Source organism: Chinchilla lanigera, unplaced genomic scaffold (genome assembly GCF_000276665.1).
Source record: "Chinchilla lanigera isolate Chin_1 unplaced genomic scaffold, ChiLan1.0 scaffold00014, whole genome shotgun sequence".
NCBI lineage: Eukaryota > Metazoa > Chordata > Mammalia > Rodentia > Chinchillidae > Chinchilla > Chinchilla lanigera.
The window spans coordinates 32,101,438-32,120,389 of NW_004955415.1; the positions used below are offsets into that span (position 1 = coordinate 32,101,438).

The 18,952-nt window shown below is 60.6% G+C and overlaps 1 protein-coding gene across 1 annotated transcript in view; it reads left to right on the forward strand.

Moving 5' to 3' along the window:
- Nfix (nuclear factor I/X (CCAAT-binding transcription factor)) overlaps positions 1–18,952 on the forward strand; it is a gene marked incomplete in the record, with an annotated part of 65,686 nt that overhangs the window by 45,512 nt on the left and 1,222 nt on the right. The window contains 6 exon segments of the mRNA XM_005381046.2: positions 196–332; positions 2,571–2,693; positions 5,398–5,573; positions 10,106–10,253; positions 12,201–12,292; positions 16,345–18,952. Of these exon segments, the coding sequence (XP_005381103.1) occupies positions 196–332; positions 2,571–2,693; positions 5,398–5,573; positions 10,106–10,253; positions 12,201–12,292; positions 16,345–16,359 (691 nt within the window).

Genomic DNA, 18,952 nt, shown 5'->3' on the forward strand with positions numbered 1-18,952 from the left:
TTTGCCTCCTTCTGGACAGCCCCTCCATGGACCACAGGGACCTTGAGGCAGAGCAGACAGTTGGGGTCCGAGGGGCACCGGGGTCTTGGAGTTGGCGTCTAGTGGCTCCCACCTGCTCTCCACAGAGGGCTGTCCATGTATGTGCAGCTTCTCAGCCTGGGCCTCAGCCCGCCTGACCCTCTCCTCCTTCCCCAGCACCACCAAGCGCCCCAAGTCCATCGATGACAGTGAGATGGAGAGCCCTGTCGACGATGTGTTCTATCCTGGCACGGGCCGTTCCCCAGCAGCTGGCAGCAGCCAGTCCAGCGGGTGGCCCAATGATGTGGATGCAGGTATGTGCTCCTTGGGGCCTCTCCCTGCTGAGGAGGCCCCCCAGGCTGAAGGAGGGGACAGGCGGGCACAGGGGGCCCACGGGGGAGCGGCGTCCATCCATTGTGGCCTCTTCTGCACGCTGCCTCAGCCTCCTTTTCTTGTGCCCCGGGGTCCTGGTGGTTTAGAGCAGTTTCCTTCGGTCCCGCCTGGGCACCATGGCATTGGAGGCCTTGCCATTCTCTGGCGGGGACAGCCCTGTGCTCTGTGAGGTGCATCACCTACAAATGCCAGTACCAGACACCCAACCCTTATTTGGAGCACCAGAAATGCCTCCGACACTGCAGAGCACTACATAGGGAGCAGCACTCTGCTGGCTGAAAACAGCCGCCTTCAAGGGTGCGGGTTTGCAGGGAAGCTCAGAGCCCAGCGCGAGATGGGCGGAGCTGTTTTCAGACCAGGTGAGGGAGCTAGCAAAGGGCAGAGGTTCTGAGGATCCGGAGGAAGGCAACTCAGACCTTCCAGGCTCCTCTGAGCAGCCCCTTCCTGCTGAGTCCACCCATTGCTGACCAAGGGGATGGGCCCACTCGAGAGCCCTTGAAGAAGAGAGTGTGTGTGCCCGCGTATGCATGTGCGTGTGTGCACGAGTGCGAGGTGGCTACCTGTAGGGAGGGGCCCCTGGCCGACACAGTAGAGGCACAGCCTGTGCTTCCTTACGGTGTGCAGATCTGAGGGTACAGAGCTGCCCATGTGGGTGTGCACAGGGTGTCATTCTCTGGCTCCAGCTCTGCCCTGATGGTACCTTGGCCTTGCCTGGTAGGCTAGGGCTCACGGCTGCAGACCCTGGAGGCACCTCGGTGGGAAGGGCCCTGCAGGAGCCTTGGGCGGGTAGAGAGAGTGCTGAGAAGGCCTGGGAGATGCCTCTGCAGTCCTGGTCCCAGCCAGGGCCTCAGCCAGGTGCCCCTCCCTGCAAGGGCTGCTGCTGGGGTGCCACTGGCTCCTGGAGGAGGCCTCAGGCCTCTGCACAAACCTCCTTCCAAGGAGCCTGCTGTTCACAGTTCCGGGTTCTTCCTTCTCAGCTGTCTGCTCTTGTGCCTGTTGTTTCTGCTTCTCCCTGCGTCCCGCCATGCCATGCTCGGCACCCTCAACACCCTCCTGCACTCCCCCACCTTGTCGTCCTTTCCCTGGGCTGCGACAAATCGCCAATTAAGCAGCCCAGCTGCAGGACAGGGAACAGCTGGAGAGGCACTGTGCAGCAGCAGGGACAGCTGTGCACAGCTGGTGGGGCGCTCCCCCTCCCCACCATGCCAGCTATCAGGTGGCACGCAGCTGCTGCCAGATAACACCTCTGCTGGCGGCGGGAGTGCGCCCTTCCCCCGCCTCTCCCTCTGCCGTGGAGACGCTCTTGTTCTCCTTCCTGTGCAGCCCCTCCAGTCCCACCCAAACTCCTGTGCGTGGGACAGCAGCGTCAGAGGTTGGCCTCCACTTCCGCGCCCCTCCCAGCCTGGGTACAGCTTTAAGGCTCCCTGGGGGAATCTGTCACCCGGATCCCTGCACTGTCTGGTGTCCTTTGGATGCTGTGCCCACTGGGCAGCAGTGGCAGTGGCTGGTAGCCCCAAGCCCACGAGGCAGAGTTCAAGTAGGGCCTCTTCTATGCCCATCTCCTGCTGAGTGCTACCTCTGCGTCTGACACCAGGATCAAGCAGAGCCCAGCCTTGAGCCCCCTGGCCAGGGAAGTCACTCCCGCTGGCTCTGGGCCCAGGGCCCACTCGGCCCTCCAGCGCGGTCCCTGCTGTCCCGTTGGCTGTGGTCTCCCTCCAGAGGGCCCCTGGCTGGGCTGTCCATCCTGAAAGAGAGTATGGGCTTCTTCCCACCAGAGCGCCTGGCAGGCCCCAGGCCACCTTGGCAGAGACCCCCATGCCTCTCGGGCTGTCCCTGCAGCCCCTCGCTGCCTGCCACTCCTGGCTCAAGCTGGCTTCCTAGGGCTCCTCCTTACCCTTCTGCGGTACTGGTCCTGCATCCCCCACTGTTTCCTTAGTTGCTTGTCAGGGCAGGAAGAGCCCCTTGCTTGCCCCTGCCCAGTACCCAGGGGCTCAGAGTCCCACATACTGTGGCACCTAGCTAAGGCACAGGGGCCGGAAGTGCGCGGGGTTGGGGAAGGGGTAGGGGCTTCGAGGACAGAAGGACAGCTGCTGGCTTCCCGCCCTCCCTGCCACCCCAGCCTGCCTAAACCTGCCCGTGTTGCTGCTTCCTCCCCCCAGGCCCGGCTTCTCTAAAGAAGTCAGGAAAGCTGGACTTCTGCAGTGCCCTCTCCTCTCAGGGCAGCTCCCCGCGCATGGCTTTCACTCACCACCCGCTGCCTGTGCTTGCTGGAGTCAGACCAGGTGAGAACCGGGGGCCCAGAGGGGGGCAGTGCGGGAGGCCGCTGGCCGGGTGCAGGGAGGCAACTCTGAGCAGGCCAGGGCCTCTGCCTGTTGGAAAGAACCAGGCCTTGGGCTGCTCCCCTGCTGCCGAGCGCCCTCCCACTTGCCTCTCACTCCCTTGTGCTAGTGCGTGCAGGACGAGTGTGCATGTCTGTGTGTGTGTGCGCGCGCATCTGTGTGCATGCGCACGCCCTGTGCTCACCACCACCCAGGCTCCCTCACCTGCCCTCAGGCGCAGGCCCCCTTCCCCTGCAGGCTGGCCGTTGGGTCGGGGGAGTCTCTGTCCTCCTTCCTTCTCCTCTCAGACCACCTGGCTGAGCCTGGGTCAGGGTGGGAACAAGGAGACTGCTCAGGACCTGATAGGCTCAGTTGCCCGGCTAGGGACCAAGGAGCTGCCTGGAGGGTGCCTCCCTCCAGATCTCCACTGAGAAGGTGGAAAGGAGCACCTAGGCCTTCCCGAGGGGTGGGGCCAGGCAGGAGGATGTGGGAGCCTGCCCGCCCTATCTCCTCCCCGCCCGGCACTGGTCAGGTGGTCAGAAGCCTGCCCTTCTAGCCGGTCTGCATCCCCCCTCCGCCTCTAGTGCAGGCTTTTCTTCCATAGGACACAGGGCGGGGAAGTTTACCTCCGGCATCCTGCTCAGGGCCTCCAGGCTGGAACCCAGCGGCAGGGAGCCGGGGCAGGGCGTGGTGGCTGCGGGGTGGGGGTGGGGAGCTAGGCCCTGTGCCGGCTGTGGGAGGCGCAGGCCGCTCTGCTTTGACTCAGTTTTATGAACTCCAGAGAAAGCCAAGTTTCCTCAGCCCCCTAATGAAATCGAGAGCAAGGCGAGCTGATTGGAAACAGGCGAGGGAGGACTCAGGGAAGAGCTGAGGCCTGCGCCAGGGTGGGATTGCATGTGCGAGGACGCGTGTGCGAGGGTGAGGGGCTGAGCGCGCGGATGTGCTGTGTGGTGGCAGCCGAATGCACCCCGGCTGGCTCTGGGCAGATGCGAGTGTGTGTGCCGGTGTGGCCTGCAGTCTCACCGCGCCTGAGCCAGGGCCCCGTCCTCCCTCCCCAGATCTGGGCCAGGGCAGGGTGAGGTGCTCACCTTGGACTCAGGGTGTCAGGGGTGCCAAAAGCTCAGTGGGCAACATAAGTCATTATTCTTTCTCTCCTTCTCTTTTTTTATTTTGATGCTGGGGATTGTACCCAAAGCCTCACTCATGCTAAGTCAACCTGATGAGTCATATTTTAATGTCGGATGCCATGGGGCACACATGTAATCCCACCACTCTAGAGGCTGAGACAGGAGGATATCTACAAGTTCAAGGCCAGCCTAGACTGCATAGTCCAAGGCCAGCCTGGACTACAAAGTAAGAACCTGTCTCAAAAAAAGAAAGAAAGAAAGAAACAAACAAACAACGAAAGAAACAAAGAAAGAAAACCAAAACCATTGCAAAAAAATGAGCAAATAACATTTTAAACAATTTTATACAAAGACAGAATCCAGCCGGGCATGGTGGCGCACGCCTGTAATCCTAGCACTTGGGAGGCTGAGGCAGCAGGATCCTTGCAAGTTCGAGGCCAGCCTGGGCTACAAAGTGAGCTCCAGGCCAGCCTGAACTGCATAGCAAGACTCTGTCTCAAAAAGACCAAAAAAAAAAAAAGAACAAAGACAGAATCCAACCCTGCACTTGTAGGACTACCTTCCCTGCCTCCCCTGCCACCCTCTAATCTCTGCCCTGGCTCTAGTCACATTTCATTCATAAGAACAAGAGACCGGGCCAGGGATATATAGCTCAGTGGCATAAGTGCCTGCCTGGCAAGTGCAAGGTCCTGAGTTTGATTCTCAGTACAAAAAAAAACAAAAAAATCCAAAAGACCAGCCAGGCAGAGTGGCATACACCTAGAATCCCAGTACTCAGGAGGTTGAGGCAAGAGGACCCCTGTGGGTTTAAGGCCAGCCTGGGCTGCATAGTGAGTTCAAGGCCTGCCTAAAACTACACAGTGAGACCCTGTCTCAAACAAAGAAACAAACAAAAACTCAACAAAACAGAAACACAAGTGACTGCTAGATATAATGGCACACCCCTTTAACTCAGGCTATTCTGGAGGCTGAAGTAGGAAGATTGCTTGAGTGCAGGAGTTCAAGCCCAGTCTGGACAAGTGAGTGAGACTATGTCTCAAAATGAAATTTTAAAAGGGGTGAAAATGTGCTCAGTGGTGAGAACGCTTGCCTAGCATGTGGGAGACCCTGTGTTCCATCCCCAAGCTGCAGAAAATAAAGTGGCTGGCCCTGAAGCCCTACTGCAAATTTGTTTGTTTGTTTGTTTGTTTTAAGACAGGGCCTCACTCTGCAGTTCAGACTGGCCTTGAGCTCACTTTGTAGCCCAGGCTGGTCTCAAACTTGCAACAATCCTCCTGCCTCAGCCTCCCGAGTGCTGGGATTACAGGCATGAGCCACCATGCCTGGCTTACCGTTTTTTAAAGATTGCATTAAAATCTTCTGGATTCCCGTGAGTGGGCTTTCTTTGTGCCCCAGAGCAATGCCTCACCGCCTCCCCCTGCTCCTGCTCATTGTCCCTCTTCCCGGGGACTCTCAGCCCCCATAGCAGCCCTCCCTTCTGTCCTGCACGGTCTCAGCCTCAGCCCTGATACCTTCTCTCTCTCCCTGCCCACCTGGCACAGGGAGCCCGCGGGCCACGGCCTCTGCCCTGCACTTCCCCTCCACGTCCATCATCCAGCAGTCGAGCCCGTACTTCACGCACCCGACCATCCGCTACCACCACCACCACGGCCAGGACTCGCTGAAGGAGTTTGTGCAGTTTGTGTGCTCCGACGGCTCGGGCCAGGCCACTGGACAGGTGAGTGTGGAGGGCCTTGGAGCCCCACCGAGGCCTCATCTCCGCATCTGTCCGTCTGCCTCAGGGCTCACAGGGAGCGGCAAGGCCGGGAGCCACCTGGGCTGGAGCAGCGGGGGCCAGTCGCACTGCACATCTCCACCGCTCTGGGCCCGGAGTGAGGGCCCCGAGTCAGGGTGGGCCCAGCGTGGGCGTCAGTTTCCCAGCAGGAGTGAACCTGGAATCCGTCCAACCCGTGTCTGGCCCCCACCTCCGAACATCCCACTCAGACCTTAGGGGTGCAAGGGTTTGGCGGATTTAGACCAGAGTTTGCCATCTCTTTTCTGATGACGTTCGGGGCTGTTCGTCCTCTGTGTGAGGCTGTCCTGGGCACTGTGGGTATGGGAAGTTCCCCTGGGCTCCGTCCAGTAGGTATCTGGCCATCTGTGGTGAGCACACATATCTATGGATGTCAGTGTGTCCTGGGAGCATGGCTGTCCCAGGCGGTAGCACTGTGTAGAGAGGAGGTTCCCATACTGCCATGTCTCGGAGACCTCCGCTAGCAGGACTCCTAACATGGGGTTCCCGGGACCCTTTGGCTTGGGGGACAGCCAGGTCCCTGTGGAACCTGTCTCTGCTGTGGGCCCTAGGGCCCAGTCACAGGTCACCAGAAACTCGGGGACTCCAGCAAAGGAATTACCCTCAAGCGTGTGGGCCACAGACGCTCTTAGGTGGACATCCTGGGCCCCGCTGACCGCTCTGGGTCAGAGCACAGTGGGAAGTGGTGTGGCTGTGGCAGTGTGCGGGCAGCGGGCTGCGCCAGGGCTGGGGTTGGGAGTGGCGCACTGCAGGCCCACACCAGGTCTCCGGGGACGCTGGCTGCCCTTTTCCACTCTGCAGGCACCGCCACCGTGCGCTCTGCGTGGAGGGGCGTTGGCTGTGTGATTGGGGATGGCCGCCCTCAGCCTCCTGGCTCTCTGTTCGTCACAGAAGCTGGTCCTCCTCCCTTGCACCTGCTCTCCCCCTTTGCGCTTTCCTCCTGTGTCCTCTTGCTAACTCTGCAGCTCTTCAGCACCCTGGTGGCCTTGTGCATCACTCTGGACCAGCTCTGCCCATGTTGTGTAGGGGTAGGCAAAAGCAGACCTGTTCCCCCAACAGCTGCTCTGCTTTCTTCAGAGATGCGGCAGCACCCACGGGGAGCCACTGGCCCGTGCCTGGCCCTGGGGTCAGGAATGTGGAGTGGAGAGGCCAGGAATGCTGCCCACAGACACAGGGGCCTTCAGAGGCAAAGAGGGTCGGACGTAAGAACCAGTTAGCCCAAAGAGCCACGCAAGCGCAGGGCCTGAGGAAGAGGGCCCCTGTGTAGGTCCCCAGCCTCTCCCCTGACTGGACAGAGTGACAGCGAGGACTCTGCCTCTTGGAAGGCTCTCCAGTGAGGGCAGCCACTGGCTTCTGTAGTCCTGCAGAACACTGCAGACAGGGACACAGACAGGCACCTGACCTGGCAGAGGCGGCAGGCTGGGAGCTGCCCCTCTGGGTCTCTTCTGTGCGTGTCGTCTCAAGGAGTGGGCTCGGCAGGGGACCTGTTGTAGCCTCCCGGGCTAGAGACAGCTCACGCCACGGAGGACAGCAGAGGCCTGGTACACCACTGTTAGAGGGGGTTCTCAGACTGACCGACCCCCGAGTCATCTGGAGGCCTTGCCACACAGGTGCCTGGGCCCTGCCCCAGGGCCTCGGGGAGGACCTTCCTAACTTCCTGAGGATCTGGAGTTACGGGCAGCTTTGCAAGAAAACACATAGGTAGAAACAGTCTGCAGGCAGTTACAGAAGGGTGTCTGGACACCCTAGTAGCCCATCAGTAAAGGCCAAGGCCAAGTGGAGCACCACTGGGAAGAGGTGCAGAGGGCAAAGAGGGGACGGCTAGCTAGGGGCAGTAGAGTGAGAGAGCAGAAGCCACGTGCACTGGTGGGGGCAGCGCCGTGGCCTGATGGAGGAGTGGGCCGCCGGGAGGAGGGACGGCCGCTTTTGGCCTAGCTTTGCCCACATGCCGGCCGAGACAGCCAGGCGCTCTGCCTGTAAGACAGAGAGGAGCTGGGGCAGCTTCCAGGGCTCTCTGAGCTGCCAGCTGACTAGGTTATAAGGGAATGTGAAGTCAGGAGACCCTGCGATTCTTAAAACCTTGACCTGTACCCCACCTAGAGCGGAAACATCCAGCCTGGCTGAAAGTTACTTGTAGATACAGAATGTTGTAAGTCAGTCCTGGTTCTTGAAGGTGGATTAGCCCTATCCAGTGTGATTAGTGGTACAGATACTCCTGGGGCAGACGGGCTCAGAAGACGGGCGCTGAGGCCACACCGGGGCAGCAGGCGCTGCCTGGAAAGCCTGAGTGAGCTTGGGCGGCCTCGCTGGGAACGTGACAGGCTGAGCCGTCTCTGCCCAGTCTCCCGCCCTGGGGGAAGGATGCAATGGGAACCAGATAGGGGGCGCGGAGGCCAGTGCTGCTTGGAGAACTGGAGCCATGCTCTCTGATCTTGCTGCTGCCTGCGCCGGTGTCCCTGTCCAAAATGACACCTAGCACAGAACGTCCCTGGCCCAGGACGTAGACACAGGCCTTTGTCAGAGGCATAGCATGTCAGGCTTAGGTGCTGGTCATTACAGACAAAGGGCAGCAAGCAGGGGACCTAGGGTGCAAAAGGATGAGACTGCATGGGTCGCCTGTGGGGTTCTGTGACCACAGGGCAGCCGGACAGGTGAGATGATTCGCATGTCCAGAGGGACACAAGTGCTGTACACTGCTGCTGGTCCCGTGGAGCCTGGAGGGCGCCTGCCCCAGTGAGGTCACAGTGTCGGGGAGGAGCAGGACAGAGATGCTCTGAGCAGGCTGCAGGGTGTGCTCTGGGAACTCCAGTCAGTGTGGCCCGGAAGTGCCTGAGGCCCTGTGTGCAGAAGGTGGGTGGTGGGAGACCCCACCCAGGTGCCGCTCGCGGGCCAAGAAGACCTGGCTGGGCGGTGTGGGGGGTTCCGTCAGATACCACCATGCTGTCTGAGCTGGGGAAGGTTTGAGAGGCCAAGAACCCCCATTTGCACTTAGGGAAGGGGATTGATGGGCTGCTGGGAAGAATGTCTCGGATCCTGTGTTGACAGACGTGGCTGTGAATACCAGGCTGGCCAGTGTAGCCGGGTGACATTGGAGAAACCGTTTAGCCCTCCCTGTCGGGAAATGGGTAGAACAGAGCTTCTCTGGAGCAAGCCAGGGCTTCCCAGGGGCAGCGGGTTTCACCCTTGGGTCGCTGGCCCTTTGTCCCAAGGCCACCCTGTGCACTGTGTGCACCCTGAGGTGCTTCTCCAGCCTCCACCCACTTGGTGCCAGTCCCATCCCCAGGCTCGTCTGGCGTGACAGCCGCTCCTTGCAGGGCTGGGGCATCATCGCCCCCAGGTGAGAACCCATGGCATGGCTGGAGGCTGAGACATGTAAGTGAGGTTCCCGGCCTGGGGCTGGGCACCAAGGGCACCGAGTGGATGAACTCACGGTTGCAGAGGGGAGACAGGAGTATCGTCATAGTGCAGGCGACACGAGGGAGGACAGAGTGGGGGTCTGGCTGGGGAGATCAAGCAGTGGCTCTGCAGTGCTTGCACCTGACAGAGGAGAAGCACGTCTTGTGCCTGACGGGCTGGGGAGCAGAGCTTGGCCCTGCAGGAGAGGAGAGCACAGAGAGCAGGCCTCCCTGAGCTGGGCCTGCACCGGGCCCTCAAGGGCACTGCCAAAGCAGCCGGAGGCTCGAGAGGCAGGGGAGGCTGCGTGCCCATGTGGCCTGTGGCGGAAGGTAGACCCCCCGAGGCAAGGCCCAGGCCTGGAGGAGGATGCCCAAGCTGGAGGCCAAAGGGGGCACAGAGGACAAGGAGTGAGTCCTGCGGCTCAGCTTCCCTGGCTTCGGAGGGCGTCATCCAGGGAAGCGCTCTCGAAGAACCTCACAGAAGCTGGAGCTGACAGCAACGCATTTTCCTCGCTGGCTGCTCTTTAGAGGGAAAGGCCAGCACCCCACTGTCCACGGCACTGAGGACACGGGCTGCTGGCGTCCTCCCGAGGCCGTGACGCGGGCTAATGCTGGCGGCCACAGTCTTGGCCGTCCACCCAGCCCCAGGCAGGCCACAGAGGGAGGCCCGAGTGAGCCTGGGGGATGGTGGGCTAGCGGGCTCATTTTTCCTGCCGAGAGAAGAGGTCTTCGGGAGCACAAAACGCAGTCGCACACATGGCTGGGTGGCACGTTTTCATGCCTAAAACATTTCCCTTAAGACAAAACAAATCACCCGCTGGACACCCCCTCCCTCCTTCCCACAACTTCAAAAGAGGATCTTCCCCCCACACAAAAGAGACAGAGAACAGAACACTCACAACCACACCGCAGCCTCACCTCCACCATGACCCACCCGCAGCCTGGAGCGGAGACCCCATCCCGCACCTCACCCCGCAGGAGCGAGCTGGCGCGGCCGTGCAGGGGAGCGTGTGTCTGTGTGTGATGTGCCTTCATGCGTCACTCTATTTATGTTGTTCGCAGCCCAACGGTAGCAGCCAGGGCAAAGTCCCGGGGTCATTTTTGCTACCACCGCCGCCTCCAGTGGCCAGACCTGTGCCCCTTCCTATGCCTGATTCCAAATCCACCAGCACTGCCCCAGACGGCGCCGCCTTGACTCCTCCATCACCTTGTAAGTGGACGATGAAACCAAACCACAACGCCCAGCATCCCTGGCCCATCCAAACCTTCTCCACTGCGAAAGAGAAGCAGTACCCCCCCACCCAGAGCACCACGGAGCCTCCCGCCCGGACAGGAGCAGAGCTGAGCCCCGCAGCCACAGCCTCCGGGCCTCAGTTGCACCAGCCAGCACCCCACAAGCCCGCTCCCCGCTGCTCCCAGCCGGGGCCCCTGGCCCAGGCCCCCCTGGGGGGCGGGAGGGAGAGCAGAGTGGGGTGCCAGGCCAGGGGTGCTGGCGCGGGTGGGGGGCGGGAGGCGCAGCCATGCCATCTTCATGCCTGATTGCTGTTTTTTTTCCGTTTTTTTTTTTTTTTTTTTTTTTTTTGTTTTTCAATTTTTTGTTGTTTTGTTGTTCCCCACACACACCCAGAAAATTAAATGTAACCACAAGGCGACGCCACCACCATCCCCTTTTTTTGCCTTGCCCCTCACCTCCATTCCGGCCCTTGGGCCTCTGAAGATGCGGGCGGCCGGCCCTGGCCCCTGCCCTCAGTCTCGCGTTCAGCTTCTCTCGTTCCTCTTTTCTTTTCGCGCTCCCACCCTCACCCTCCCTCCTCCTCAGCTCCTTTCCCAGGTGGCTGCTCCAGGGACGAGGGCGGCTCTGGGTCCGGCTCACTTCACCTCTCTCTCTGTCTCTTCTTCTATTCTTTAAAACTGATGACATGTTTTGTCAAAGGGAAGAAAAGGAAAATCTGGTGGAGAAGCCCCAGCTAGACCCGACGTGAAGGCAGGAGAGGCGGAGGCCGGGCGGCACTGTCTGCGGGCAGGGCAGGGCAGGGCGGGCGGAGGGCGGGCAGGGGCCGGGCAGGGACCTCCGGCCAGGGTGCTGCGCGGGCGGGCGGCCATCTCCACACTGCTCTGTGTTCGTTCGCGCTCCCTCTCTCTCCTCTCTCCTCATGGTTTGAGTTCTTTCCCCGCCCGCCCCCCTCATGCCATCTTCTCATCTGCATCTGCCATCAGACGCGAATCATGACCATGGCCATTGGAGGTGGGCGCGACGCGGGCGGGGAGCTGGGCTGCAGGGTGGGGGTGCTTCTGGAGAAAAGTGCACGGTGTCTGGTGAGCACGGGGTCCCAGGTGTGTCTGCCGCAGCAGGGGTGGGCAGCCCGTGACACTGGCCCTCCTCTGGGGTTCTCTTCCCGCCTAGAGCACAGCTCAGGGCTGTTCGTTCACTTGCCTCCTTGGGCCACAGGACAGCTGTCCCCAGGCGCCTGAGCTAGGTTGCTCTGCCAGGCGTCGGCCTCCTCCTCTGTCGCCTTGGCCCACTGCAGACGCTGGCCTGGCCTGTGGGTCAGAGGAGGGTGACACGGGACTGAGCTTTGCCGCCCCAGGCCCAAGCCCCGCAGCTAGCTCCTAGGTCCGCCTCTGCTTGTGCCCTTTCCTGGCCCAGCCCTCTGTGAGCTCCACTCTGAGTCCCTGGAGCCACCCGGCTGAGCCTTGGGTTCCCAGGGTGGTAAGTGGTGCAGCACCCCCTCCCACAGGCTGCAGGGCTGAACAGGTGGACTGACTGAGCCCCTCCCTTACCCCTTCAAGTAGGAAAGCCAGAGATCCCACAGAGGGCACAGGGGCCACGGGGTTACCCCCAGCGCTGTCCAGTATGTCCACAGGGGACAGAACTGGATCCGAGGGACCTTAGCTGTAGTGTCCAGGGCCCCTTCCTTGCCCTGGGTCATGCAAGAGGACACCTGACCGAGGATGGGAGTGCGGGGAGGGTGTGGCACGTGCTCCGGGTGCGTGAGCACTGCAGCCCCCACCTGTCCTTCCTGAGGCCAGCCGCACCTCAGCAGCCAGCAGTGCCGTCTGACCCCGACTCTCCCTTTCTCAGCCGTCCCGCAGGGCAGTGCCCAGGCGGGCTGAAAGGCCTGACGGGGGTCTCTCCTCTCTCCCCTGCTCCCCACAGCATTCTCAACGACAGGCGCCTCCTCTGCCAACCGGTTTGTCAGCATCGGACCCCGGGACGGCAACTTTCTGAACATCCCACAGCAGTCTCAGGTAGGGGGATGCCTGGATGAGGGGGTCGGGGAAGGCAGGGCAAGGAGGAGGTTGAGGTCCTGGAACTAACCAGAGAGAGGCCAGCGAGCTGAGCTGTAGGGCCCAGGCGTTGGCATGCCCAGCTGAGCCACCTCCCCAGGCAGCCCCCAGGCTCCCTGCTAATCAGCTAATTGGATAATTAGCTCTGACAGCCCTGGCCCTGGGGAAGGCGGCCAAGGACCCAAGGCTAGAGGCGCTCTGGGCAGGCCTGGTGGAGGCAAAGATGGAAGCCTGAGGTGCCTCGCTCTCCTCCCACCCTCCCAGGCCGCCCGCCCTGGCTTTGGGTGGGCTGGGCAAGGCGTGAGGAGGGACAGAGGCAGCCTGGTGGGCGCCTTGCCCAGAGACTCTGGCACCCAGGGCAGGGCAGGGCTGGCGGCTGCCCCGCGCCCCTCCCATGTCCTGAGCAGGCTGGTAGGGGGCAGGCCAGGCTGCTGCGGGAGCTTCTGGTCCCCACTGCCTGCTCCTGCTGACACCACCCTCTCCCGAGGACACAGCCACCTTCTACCCTCCCACTAGGCCCTGGACTTGGCCCTGCACGCACGTGTGCACGCCTGTCCGCGGAGTCTGGGGCTGCCCTTTGGGGTACTGAGAGGTCCCACCTCAGCAGCAGGGCAGAGGCAGGGCTCACCCCACGTGGGTTTTAGAAAAGAGCACGCACACCTCATTCTCTGGTGCATTTTACAAAAATGCCCCATTTTGGCTTCTCCCTTGGCCCTGGGAATCCATCTCTTCCCAGAGCTGCCCGCCTCCCCCCCCAGGCCACCTCAGCTGCTCCTGCTCCGCCTCTGCCGGAGGCCCCAGTGCAGAGAAAGTTGCTGGGTGGAAGTTTTGCGTGTGTGGTTTGAGGGTGTTTTTTTTCCCCTTTCTTTTCCTTTCCTTCCCTCAAAAAAAAAAAAAAAAAAAAAAAAAAGCCAAAAACTTTGTCAAACTTCAAACTTCAGAGCTCCCTAGTGGCAAGGAGGGGAGGGGAAGGGAACTCCAACCCCCTCCAGCTTCCCACCCCCTTTCCCCAGAGTCACGTCTGACCCGTCTGGTTTCCAGGAGCAACCAGACATGATGTAACACCCAGATGAACTTGAACTTGGGGGTGTTGAGAAGGAAAACAATGGCTCCGAGCAGGGGCTGGAGCCAGCCCCCTCTGCTCTGTGCCAGGGAGGCCGAGAGAGCCCTGCTGGCAGAGGGCGGGAGGGAGTGCCAGGAGGAGGGGCAGCAGGCGGGCCGCCCTACTGCTCTGGGCTGGCACTGCTCTGGGCTGGGCTCCGTGGCCCCTCTTCCCTCCCTCTTCCCTCCCTCCCTCCCTCCTTCCCTTCCTCCCCCTGGCCGCCAGCGGCTCTGCAGTACGCGTGCTCGGCCACAGCCACCGGCCCTCCCCGCTCACTTTCTCTGCGCACTTTGCTTGTTTTGGGGCCAAATCAGAGTTGGAGGCAAGTTGGGGAAAGTTTCTCTCCCTTATATTCCCCCATTTCAGGCCCTGGGCGGTGGGAGAAGGAGTCAGGGTCCAGGCCCAGTGCCCCTGAGTGGGCAGGTGTGTGGGGAGTGCCAGGAGCCTGAGCTGGACCTGCCTCTGAGCAGGAGTCCTAGGGCCTGGGGCTGGGGCGGGCACAGGGGTACAGTCAGGGGTGGTTTCCACAGTAACCAGTGACTTTAGCTGATCCCTGGAGCACCAGATGGAGAGAGAACAATAGAATAAGGGAAGAAAAGAGAATTTTAGCAGTTTTGTCATTCCCTGGGCAGCGCTTTTTACTTAGTTTTAATCAATTTTGGACCTGGCTCAGGAAGCAAGGAGGGGTGAGCAGAAAAAGCTGCTCCGTGCTTGGCAGCAGATCCCCTGTTCCCAGGACTTGTGGGGAGGTGCCGGGGAGCCCCCTTGGAGCTGCCGTTGTCCCCAATTCTAGGTCTGGGACTAGAGCCTTCCTCTTCTGAGGAGGCACCCTTCGGTGTGAGACTTGGTGGTTGTCCCCCCTGCTGTGAAGGTCAGGAGACCCCCAAAGTGGCCAGCATGGGCCCTTGGCAGTGTCCTCCAACAAGCAGGGCAGGTGCGGCCTCCTTGTCCCCATAGGGAGGAGGCGGAAACAGGTTCCCAGCCACAGCCAGCCTTCCTTGGGGGCAGGGGTACAGGGGTTCCCCAAGGGCCCCCTGATGAAGGGGTCCTGGAGAAAACCAGGAGCAGGTGGCCCACTGCCCTCCTCCGCTGGGGCTGCCCCAGGCCCCAGGGAGCCTCTGCTGGGCACTCAGTCCATGAGGTTGAGGAGAGGGCAGGCTCTGGGTAGCCGAAGAGGGGCAGGTTTGTGCCTGTGTACAGGGCAGGCAGCCCGACAGCTCTGTCGCCAGCAGCACCTGGCACCGTGGCAGTGCGAGACCTCACGTTTCCAGTCGCTCTTCGTCCCACATGTGGCTACTCCATTCAATTAAATTAAAGAAAAGCTCAGTCCTCAGTCGCATGAGCCATTCTGCAGGTGCTCAGAAAGCACTGCTCTGGGCAGTGTAGACAGGATTTCTGTTGTCAAGAAAGTAGTTTTTTTGAGACAAGATCTTGCTAGGTTACCAGGCTGGTCCTGAATTCCTGGGCCCAAGCAATCCTCCCACTTAAGTCTTCTGAGTGTTGGGACTGCAGGCACCTGCCACCTTGCCCAGCTTCTCTGATGCATTCTCTTCTTTTTTTTTTTTTAAAGTCTTTTTGAGACAGGGTCTCGCTATGCAGTTCAGGCTGGACTTGAGCTCACTTTATAGCCCAGGCTGGCCTCGAACTTGCAACGATCCTCCTGCCTCAGCCTCCCAAGTGCTCAGATTGCCAGCATGCTCCCGGCTACCCTTTCTAATCCTAGCACTCAGCATCCCCGTGTGGATGACAGTGGATGACACCCTGAGGTCCCAAACCAGAGCCCAAGGAGCAGGCCCAGCCTGCACAGATGTGGTGTCTAAAGACTGCAGTTTTCACAGGAGGTTTGCTCCGGGTGTCTGGCTTCTGAGAAGCTTGCAGCTCAGCACTCCTGGCCCTCACCCTGGGCAGGCACAGGTCTGCTGACAGCCACAGACCCTGCTCCTCAGCCTGCTACGTAGGGCGTGTGTGCTGGCATTGGTGTGGGGTTGGGGAGGGACAGCTGAATTAGTCACTGGCCCCTGGGTCAGAGACTGGACACAGCCTGCAAGGGCTCTGAGGTGACCTCAGAAGTCCCGTTCTGCCCTGAGGGTGTGCCAGGTACCCGGACACACACCTGCGCCTGAGGAGAGCTCCTGACCCACTCCTTGGTGGGGAGACAGGAGAGGGCGGCCAGCCTCGATGGAGGGCGTTGCCAAGCAGTGCAACCCCCTGGGTCCACCCTGGGTGTGCTGAGTGGAGCCACCAGACAAGGCCCTGTGTGTGAGGAGGCGGTGCCCCCTGCTGGTGGAACGAGGGAATGACGCCACCCCAGGGTGCCCTGAGGGTAGAGCATCGCACACGGTGGGACACAGCCCCTCCCCCAGGCCTGGTGCTGCCCGGGACCGAAGCCATGCCTTCCCCCGCCCCTAGCCTTTCAGTCTGTGGGACCTTGGCTGGGGTGCCCAGACGGGAATTTCTGCTTTTAATCCAAAGAGACAGAAAGAAAACTCAGCAAGAAGCTGGGCCACCCCCACCCCACTCCCCAAACCCCTTTGGGTACAAAAGCCCCAGCCTGGCATCCTCCCCACCCTCCAGGACCCACACAAAACCCTAAACAATTGCAAACATGGCCAGATCCCAGGTTTGTGCCAGCGCCAGCCACGGGGGTCCCACCCGCCGGGCACAGTGCCCACGGGAAGGCCAGCTGGACTCCAGCACTGGGGGCAGCGTCTGGGGGATTCCCGTGGAGGGTGGGAAGCGCAGGCTCTACTTCCTCCTCCACCTCGGGTGCCGAGCAGCACCCTGGGGGAGCAGGAGCTCGGCCGGAGGCTCGGCTCCTAGGGCCAGGCAGGAATGAGATGGGCTCACTCCAGCTTTCTCATTGTCACCGGTTTGCTTTTATTTCTTTTCTTTTCTTTTTTGTCTGTTTCAGTCCTGGTTCCTCTGATAAGATCGACAAAGAAACAACAAAATGAAAAAAAGAGGTTCCTCAAGGGGGGAGAAAAAATTTTGAGACATAGAAAAAAATCCCCCAGCCCAGCCCAGCCCAGCCCCACCGAAAAGCAAAAATTAGACGTCGTCAGCCACTCAGCCCTTCTCTCCTCCAGCCCGGGGACCCCTCGGGCCCCCGAAGCAGCCCAGTTCTCAGAGAGCCCTCGGAAGGGGTCTCGGTGGAGCTGTGCACCGGCAGTCAAGCAGAAAGAAACAAGCAAAATGGGCTCTGCCACGCAGAGGACAGACGGAAAGAAAGGACGCGGCAGGACTGCCTCCCTCCCCTCCCCCACGGCCATCGGGAAGGAGCGGACCCCCTCCCCAGCAACCAGCACCCTTCCTAGGGGACCCCACCTCCACTCAGGCCGGAGCGCCCCTAGGGAGCCTGGAGGACCAGCCTGGAAGATGATGGGGTGCAGATCCTAGAACCCCCTCTGTCTGGACTCAGCCCCTCTTGCCCTTCCTCCTGGCCTAGGCTCTGGCTTCTCCCAGCTGCTCCGGACCAGGCAGGGGAGGCCCCTGGGGTGGGCGGGAGGTGAGCCCAGAATGGAGGGTGTCCTGCCACCCGCCCCCAGCCGCAGGGGCCGTCCCGTGCCCTCTGTAAAGTCCACAGGAAAACGTCCGAAGGCGGACGGCCCCCAGCCTGGGATAGGCCCCCTCCCCCGTCTCCCTACGCAGGCCAGGAGCCAAGGCAGGTGGCCCCTGGCCGCCCCACACCCCAGCCCCGCATGCAGGTGCCCCACAAGCTGGGGCCGGGTCCAGAGTGGAGCGGAGAGGGGACCCCGGAGCTCAGCGAGGAGGACAAGGCAGCCGCTGTTGCGGCCGGGCTACGCGGCCACCTGCGCTTAGGTAGGCGTCCTGCTCACTGCCCACCGGCCCGCAGACTTTCATTTCCTGGGGAGGGCGTTGGGTGTTGTCCTTTTCAAGTGTTTTGGAGCTTTCTGGCCCCCTCCTTCCCACTGCCCCCCCCCATGGCCACTTCTCTCTGTATCTTAGTTGTATTGTCTTTCCTCTTGACTTAGGGGTGGGGCAGTCGTCCTTTGGGTCTTTTGCTGTTGCAGTTGGGAACTCCTCCTCCGTTTGAGCAACTTGGGAACAGTTTGGTCACAGCCCACAGGAAGTAGCTCCCCAGCCCTCCTCCCCCGAGGATGGGGGGGCCTGTCCGGAGGTCCTGCAGAAGCCCGGGGAGGGAGGGAACAGGAGCGCCCAGCCCGGCAGGGTGTGACCCGGCCCCTCTAGCTTGTCTTTCTGTGCCTTACTCCTCCTTCCTGCGTCCCCCTCGGCCCCTTCTCAGTCCTTGTGCCTCTCTCTCTCCCTTTCTTAACGGTATGAAGACGCAAAGCACAGGTCAGGATCCTCTGAAAGTCAGTCCAACATTGCACCACGTAGGGGTGGGTTATGGGCTTTATTTATTGAGACTCTAGTTTGCGAGGCTGTGGCCCCAGCAGGCAGAGGAGGGAAGGAGCCGTCTGGGCAGGGAGAGGGCCGCGACCAGGGCGGGGTGCTTCCCCCAGCGCGGCCTCGGAGGGAAACTGAGGAAGCCCCGTTCTCCTGGCCGCGGCAGAGGACGGGGCGGGGGCGGGGTCCCGCGGGCTGGGGTGGGGAGTGAGGCCGGGGTGGGGGGGCCGGGCGGCCGGGCGTGACGCGCGGTCAAAGTGCAATGATTTTTCAGTTCGGTTGGCTAAACAGGGTCAGAGCCGAGAGCAGAGCGGGAGGGGCCCTTGCCGGCCGGCCGCGTGCGCCCCTTCCGTCGACGACAATCGGGGTCCGCGGGCGCCGCCCGGGCGAGGTCGGAAGCTGCAGGCCAGCTGGGCCCGGGAAGGAGGTGGCGGGGACGGGTGGGGAGAGGCGGGCGAGGGGAGACGAGGGCACCGGGGATGTGGGATGTTAGGAGAGGGAAAACCCACAAAAATGTATATGGGGGAAATGAACTTTTTTGTTTTTGTTTTCATTGAACCAAGTGCAATGCATCAGAGTTTTCCTATCTTTGTATGTTAAGAGATTGTTAAGAAAAAATTCTATTTTTGTTGTAATGTCCTCGCGGCTCTGGGGACGCTAAAAGAACTGGGCCTGCCCCGCCCTGCGCGGGGGTAACGAAAGCTGAGTGTTTTTCCTTTTTTTTTTTTTTTTTGGTTCGTTTTCAGTTTTATTTTTAAGTCATTTTCCTGCGTTGACGAGGATGATTTGGGGTTTTTATTTGTTTTGTTGTTCGTTCTCGATTTCGGTGGGAGGGCTGAAGGAAACGTTCATGTTTTGGATTTAAAAAAAAAAAAAAAACACCTCACCTCGACATTTAAAAAAAAAAACCCACAAGATCAAAAGGAAAAAAGGACGAGAGAAAATTATTTTTAGGATAATTAAACATAAAAACCCTGGTGCTTCTTACAGTATAAAGTACGTTTTAAAAAACCCACAAACTATTATACATAAGTTTATGATCAGTTAAGTATCCCGCACTTGTTAGGACCAGCATACCCCTTCCTTGTTGAGCTTAACGGAACGGGACGCGGCGTGCGCCGGCGGCGGCGCTGCTCGGCCGCGGGTCTCCC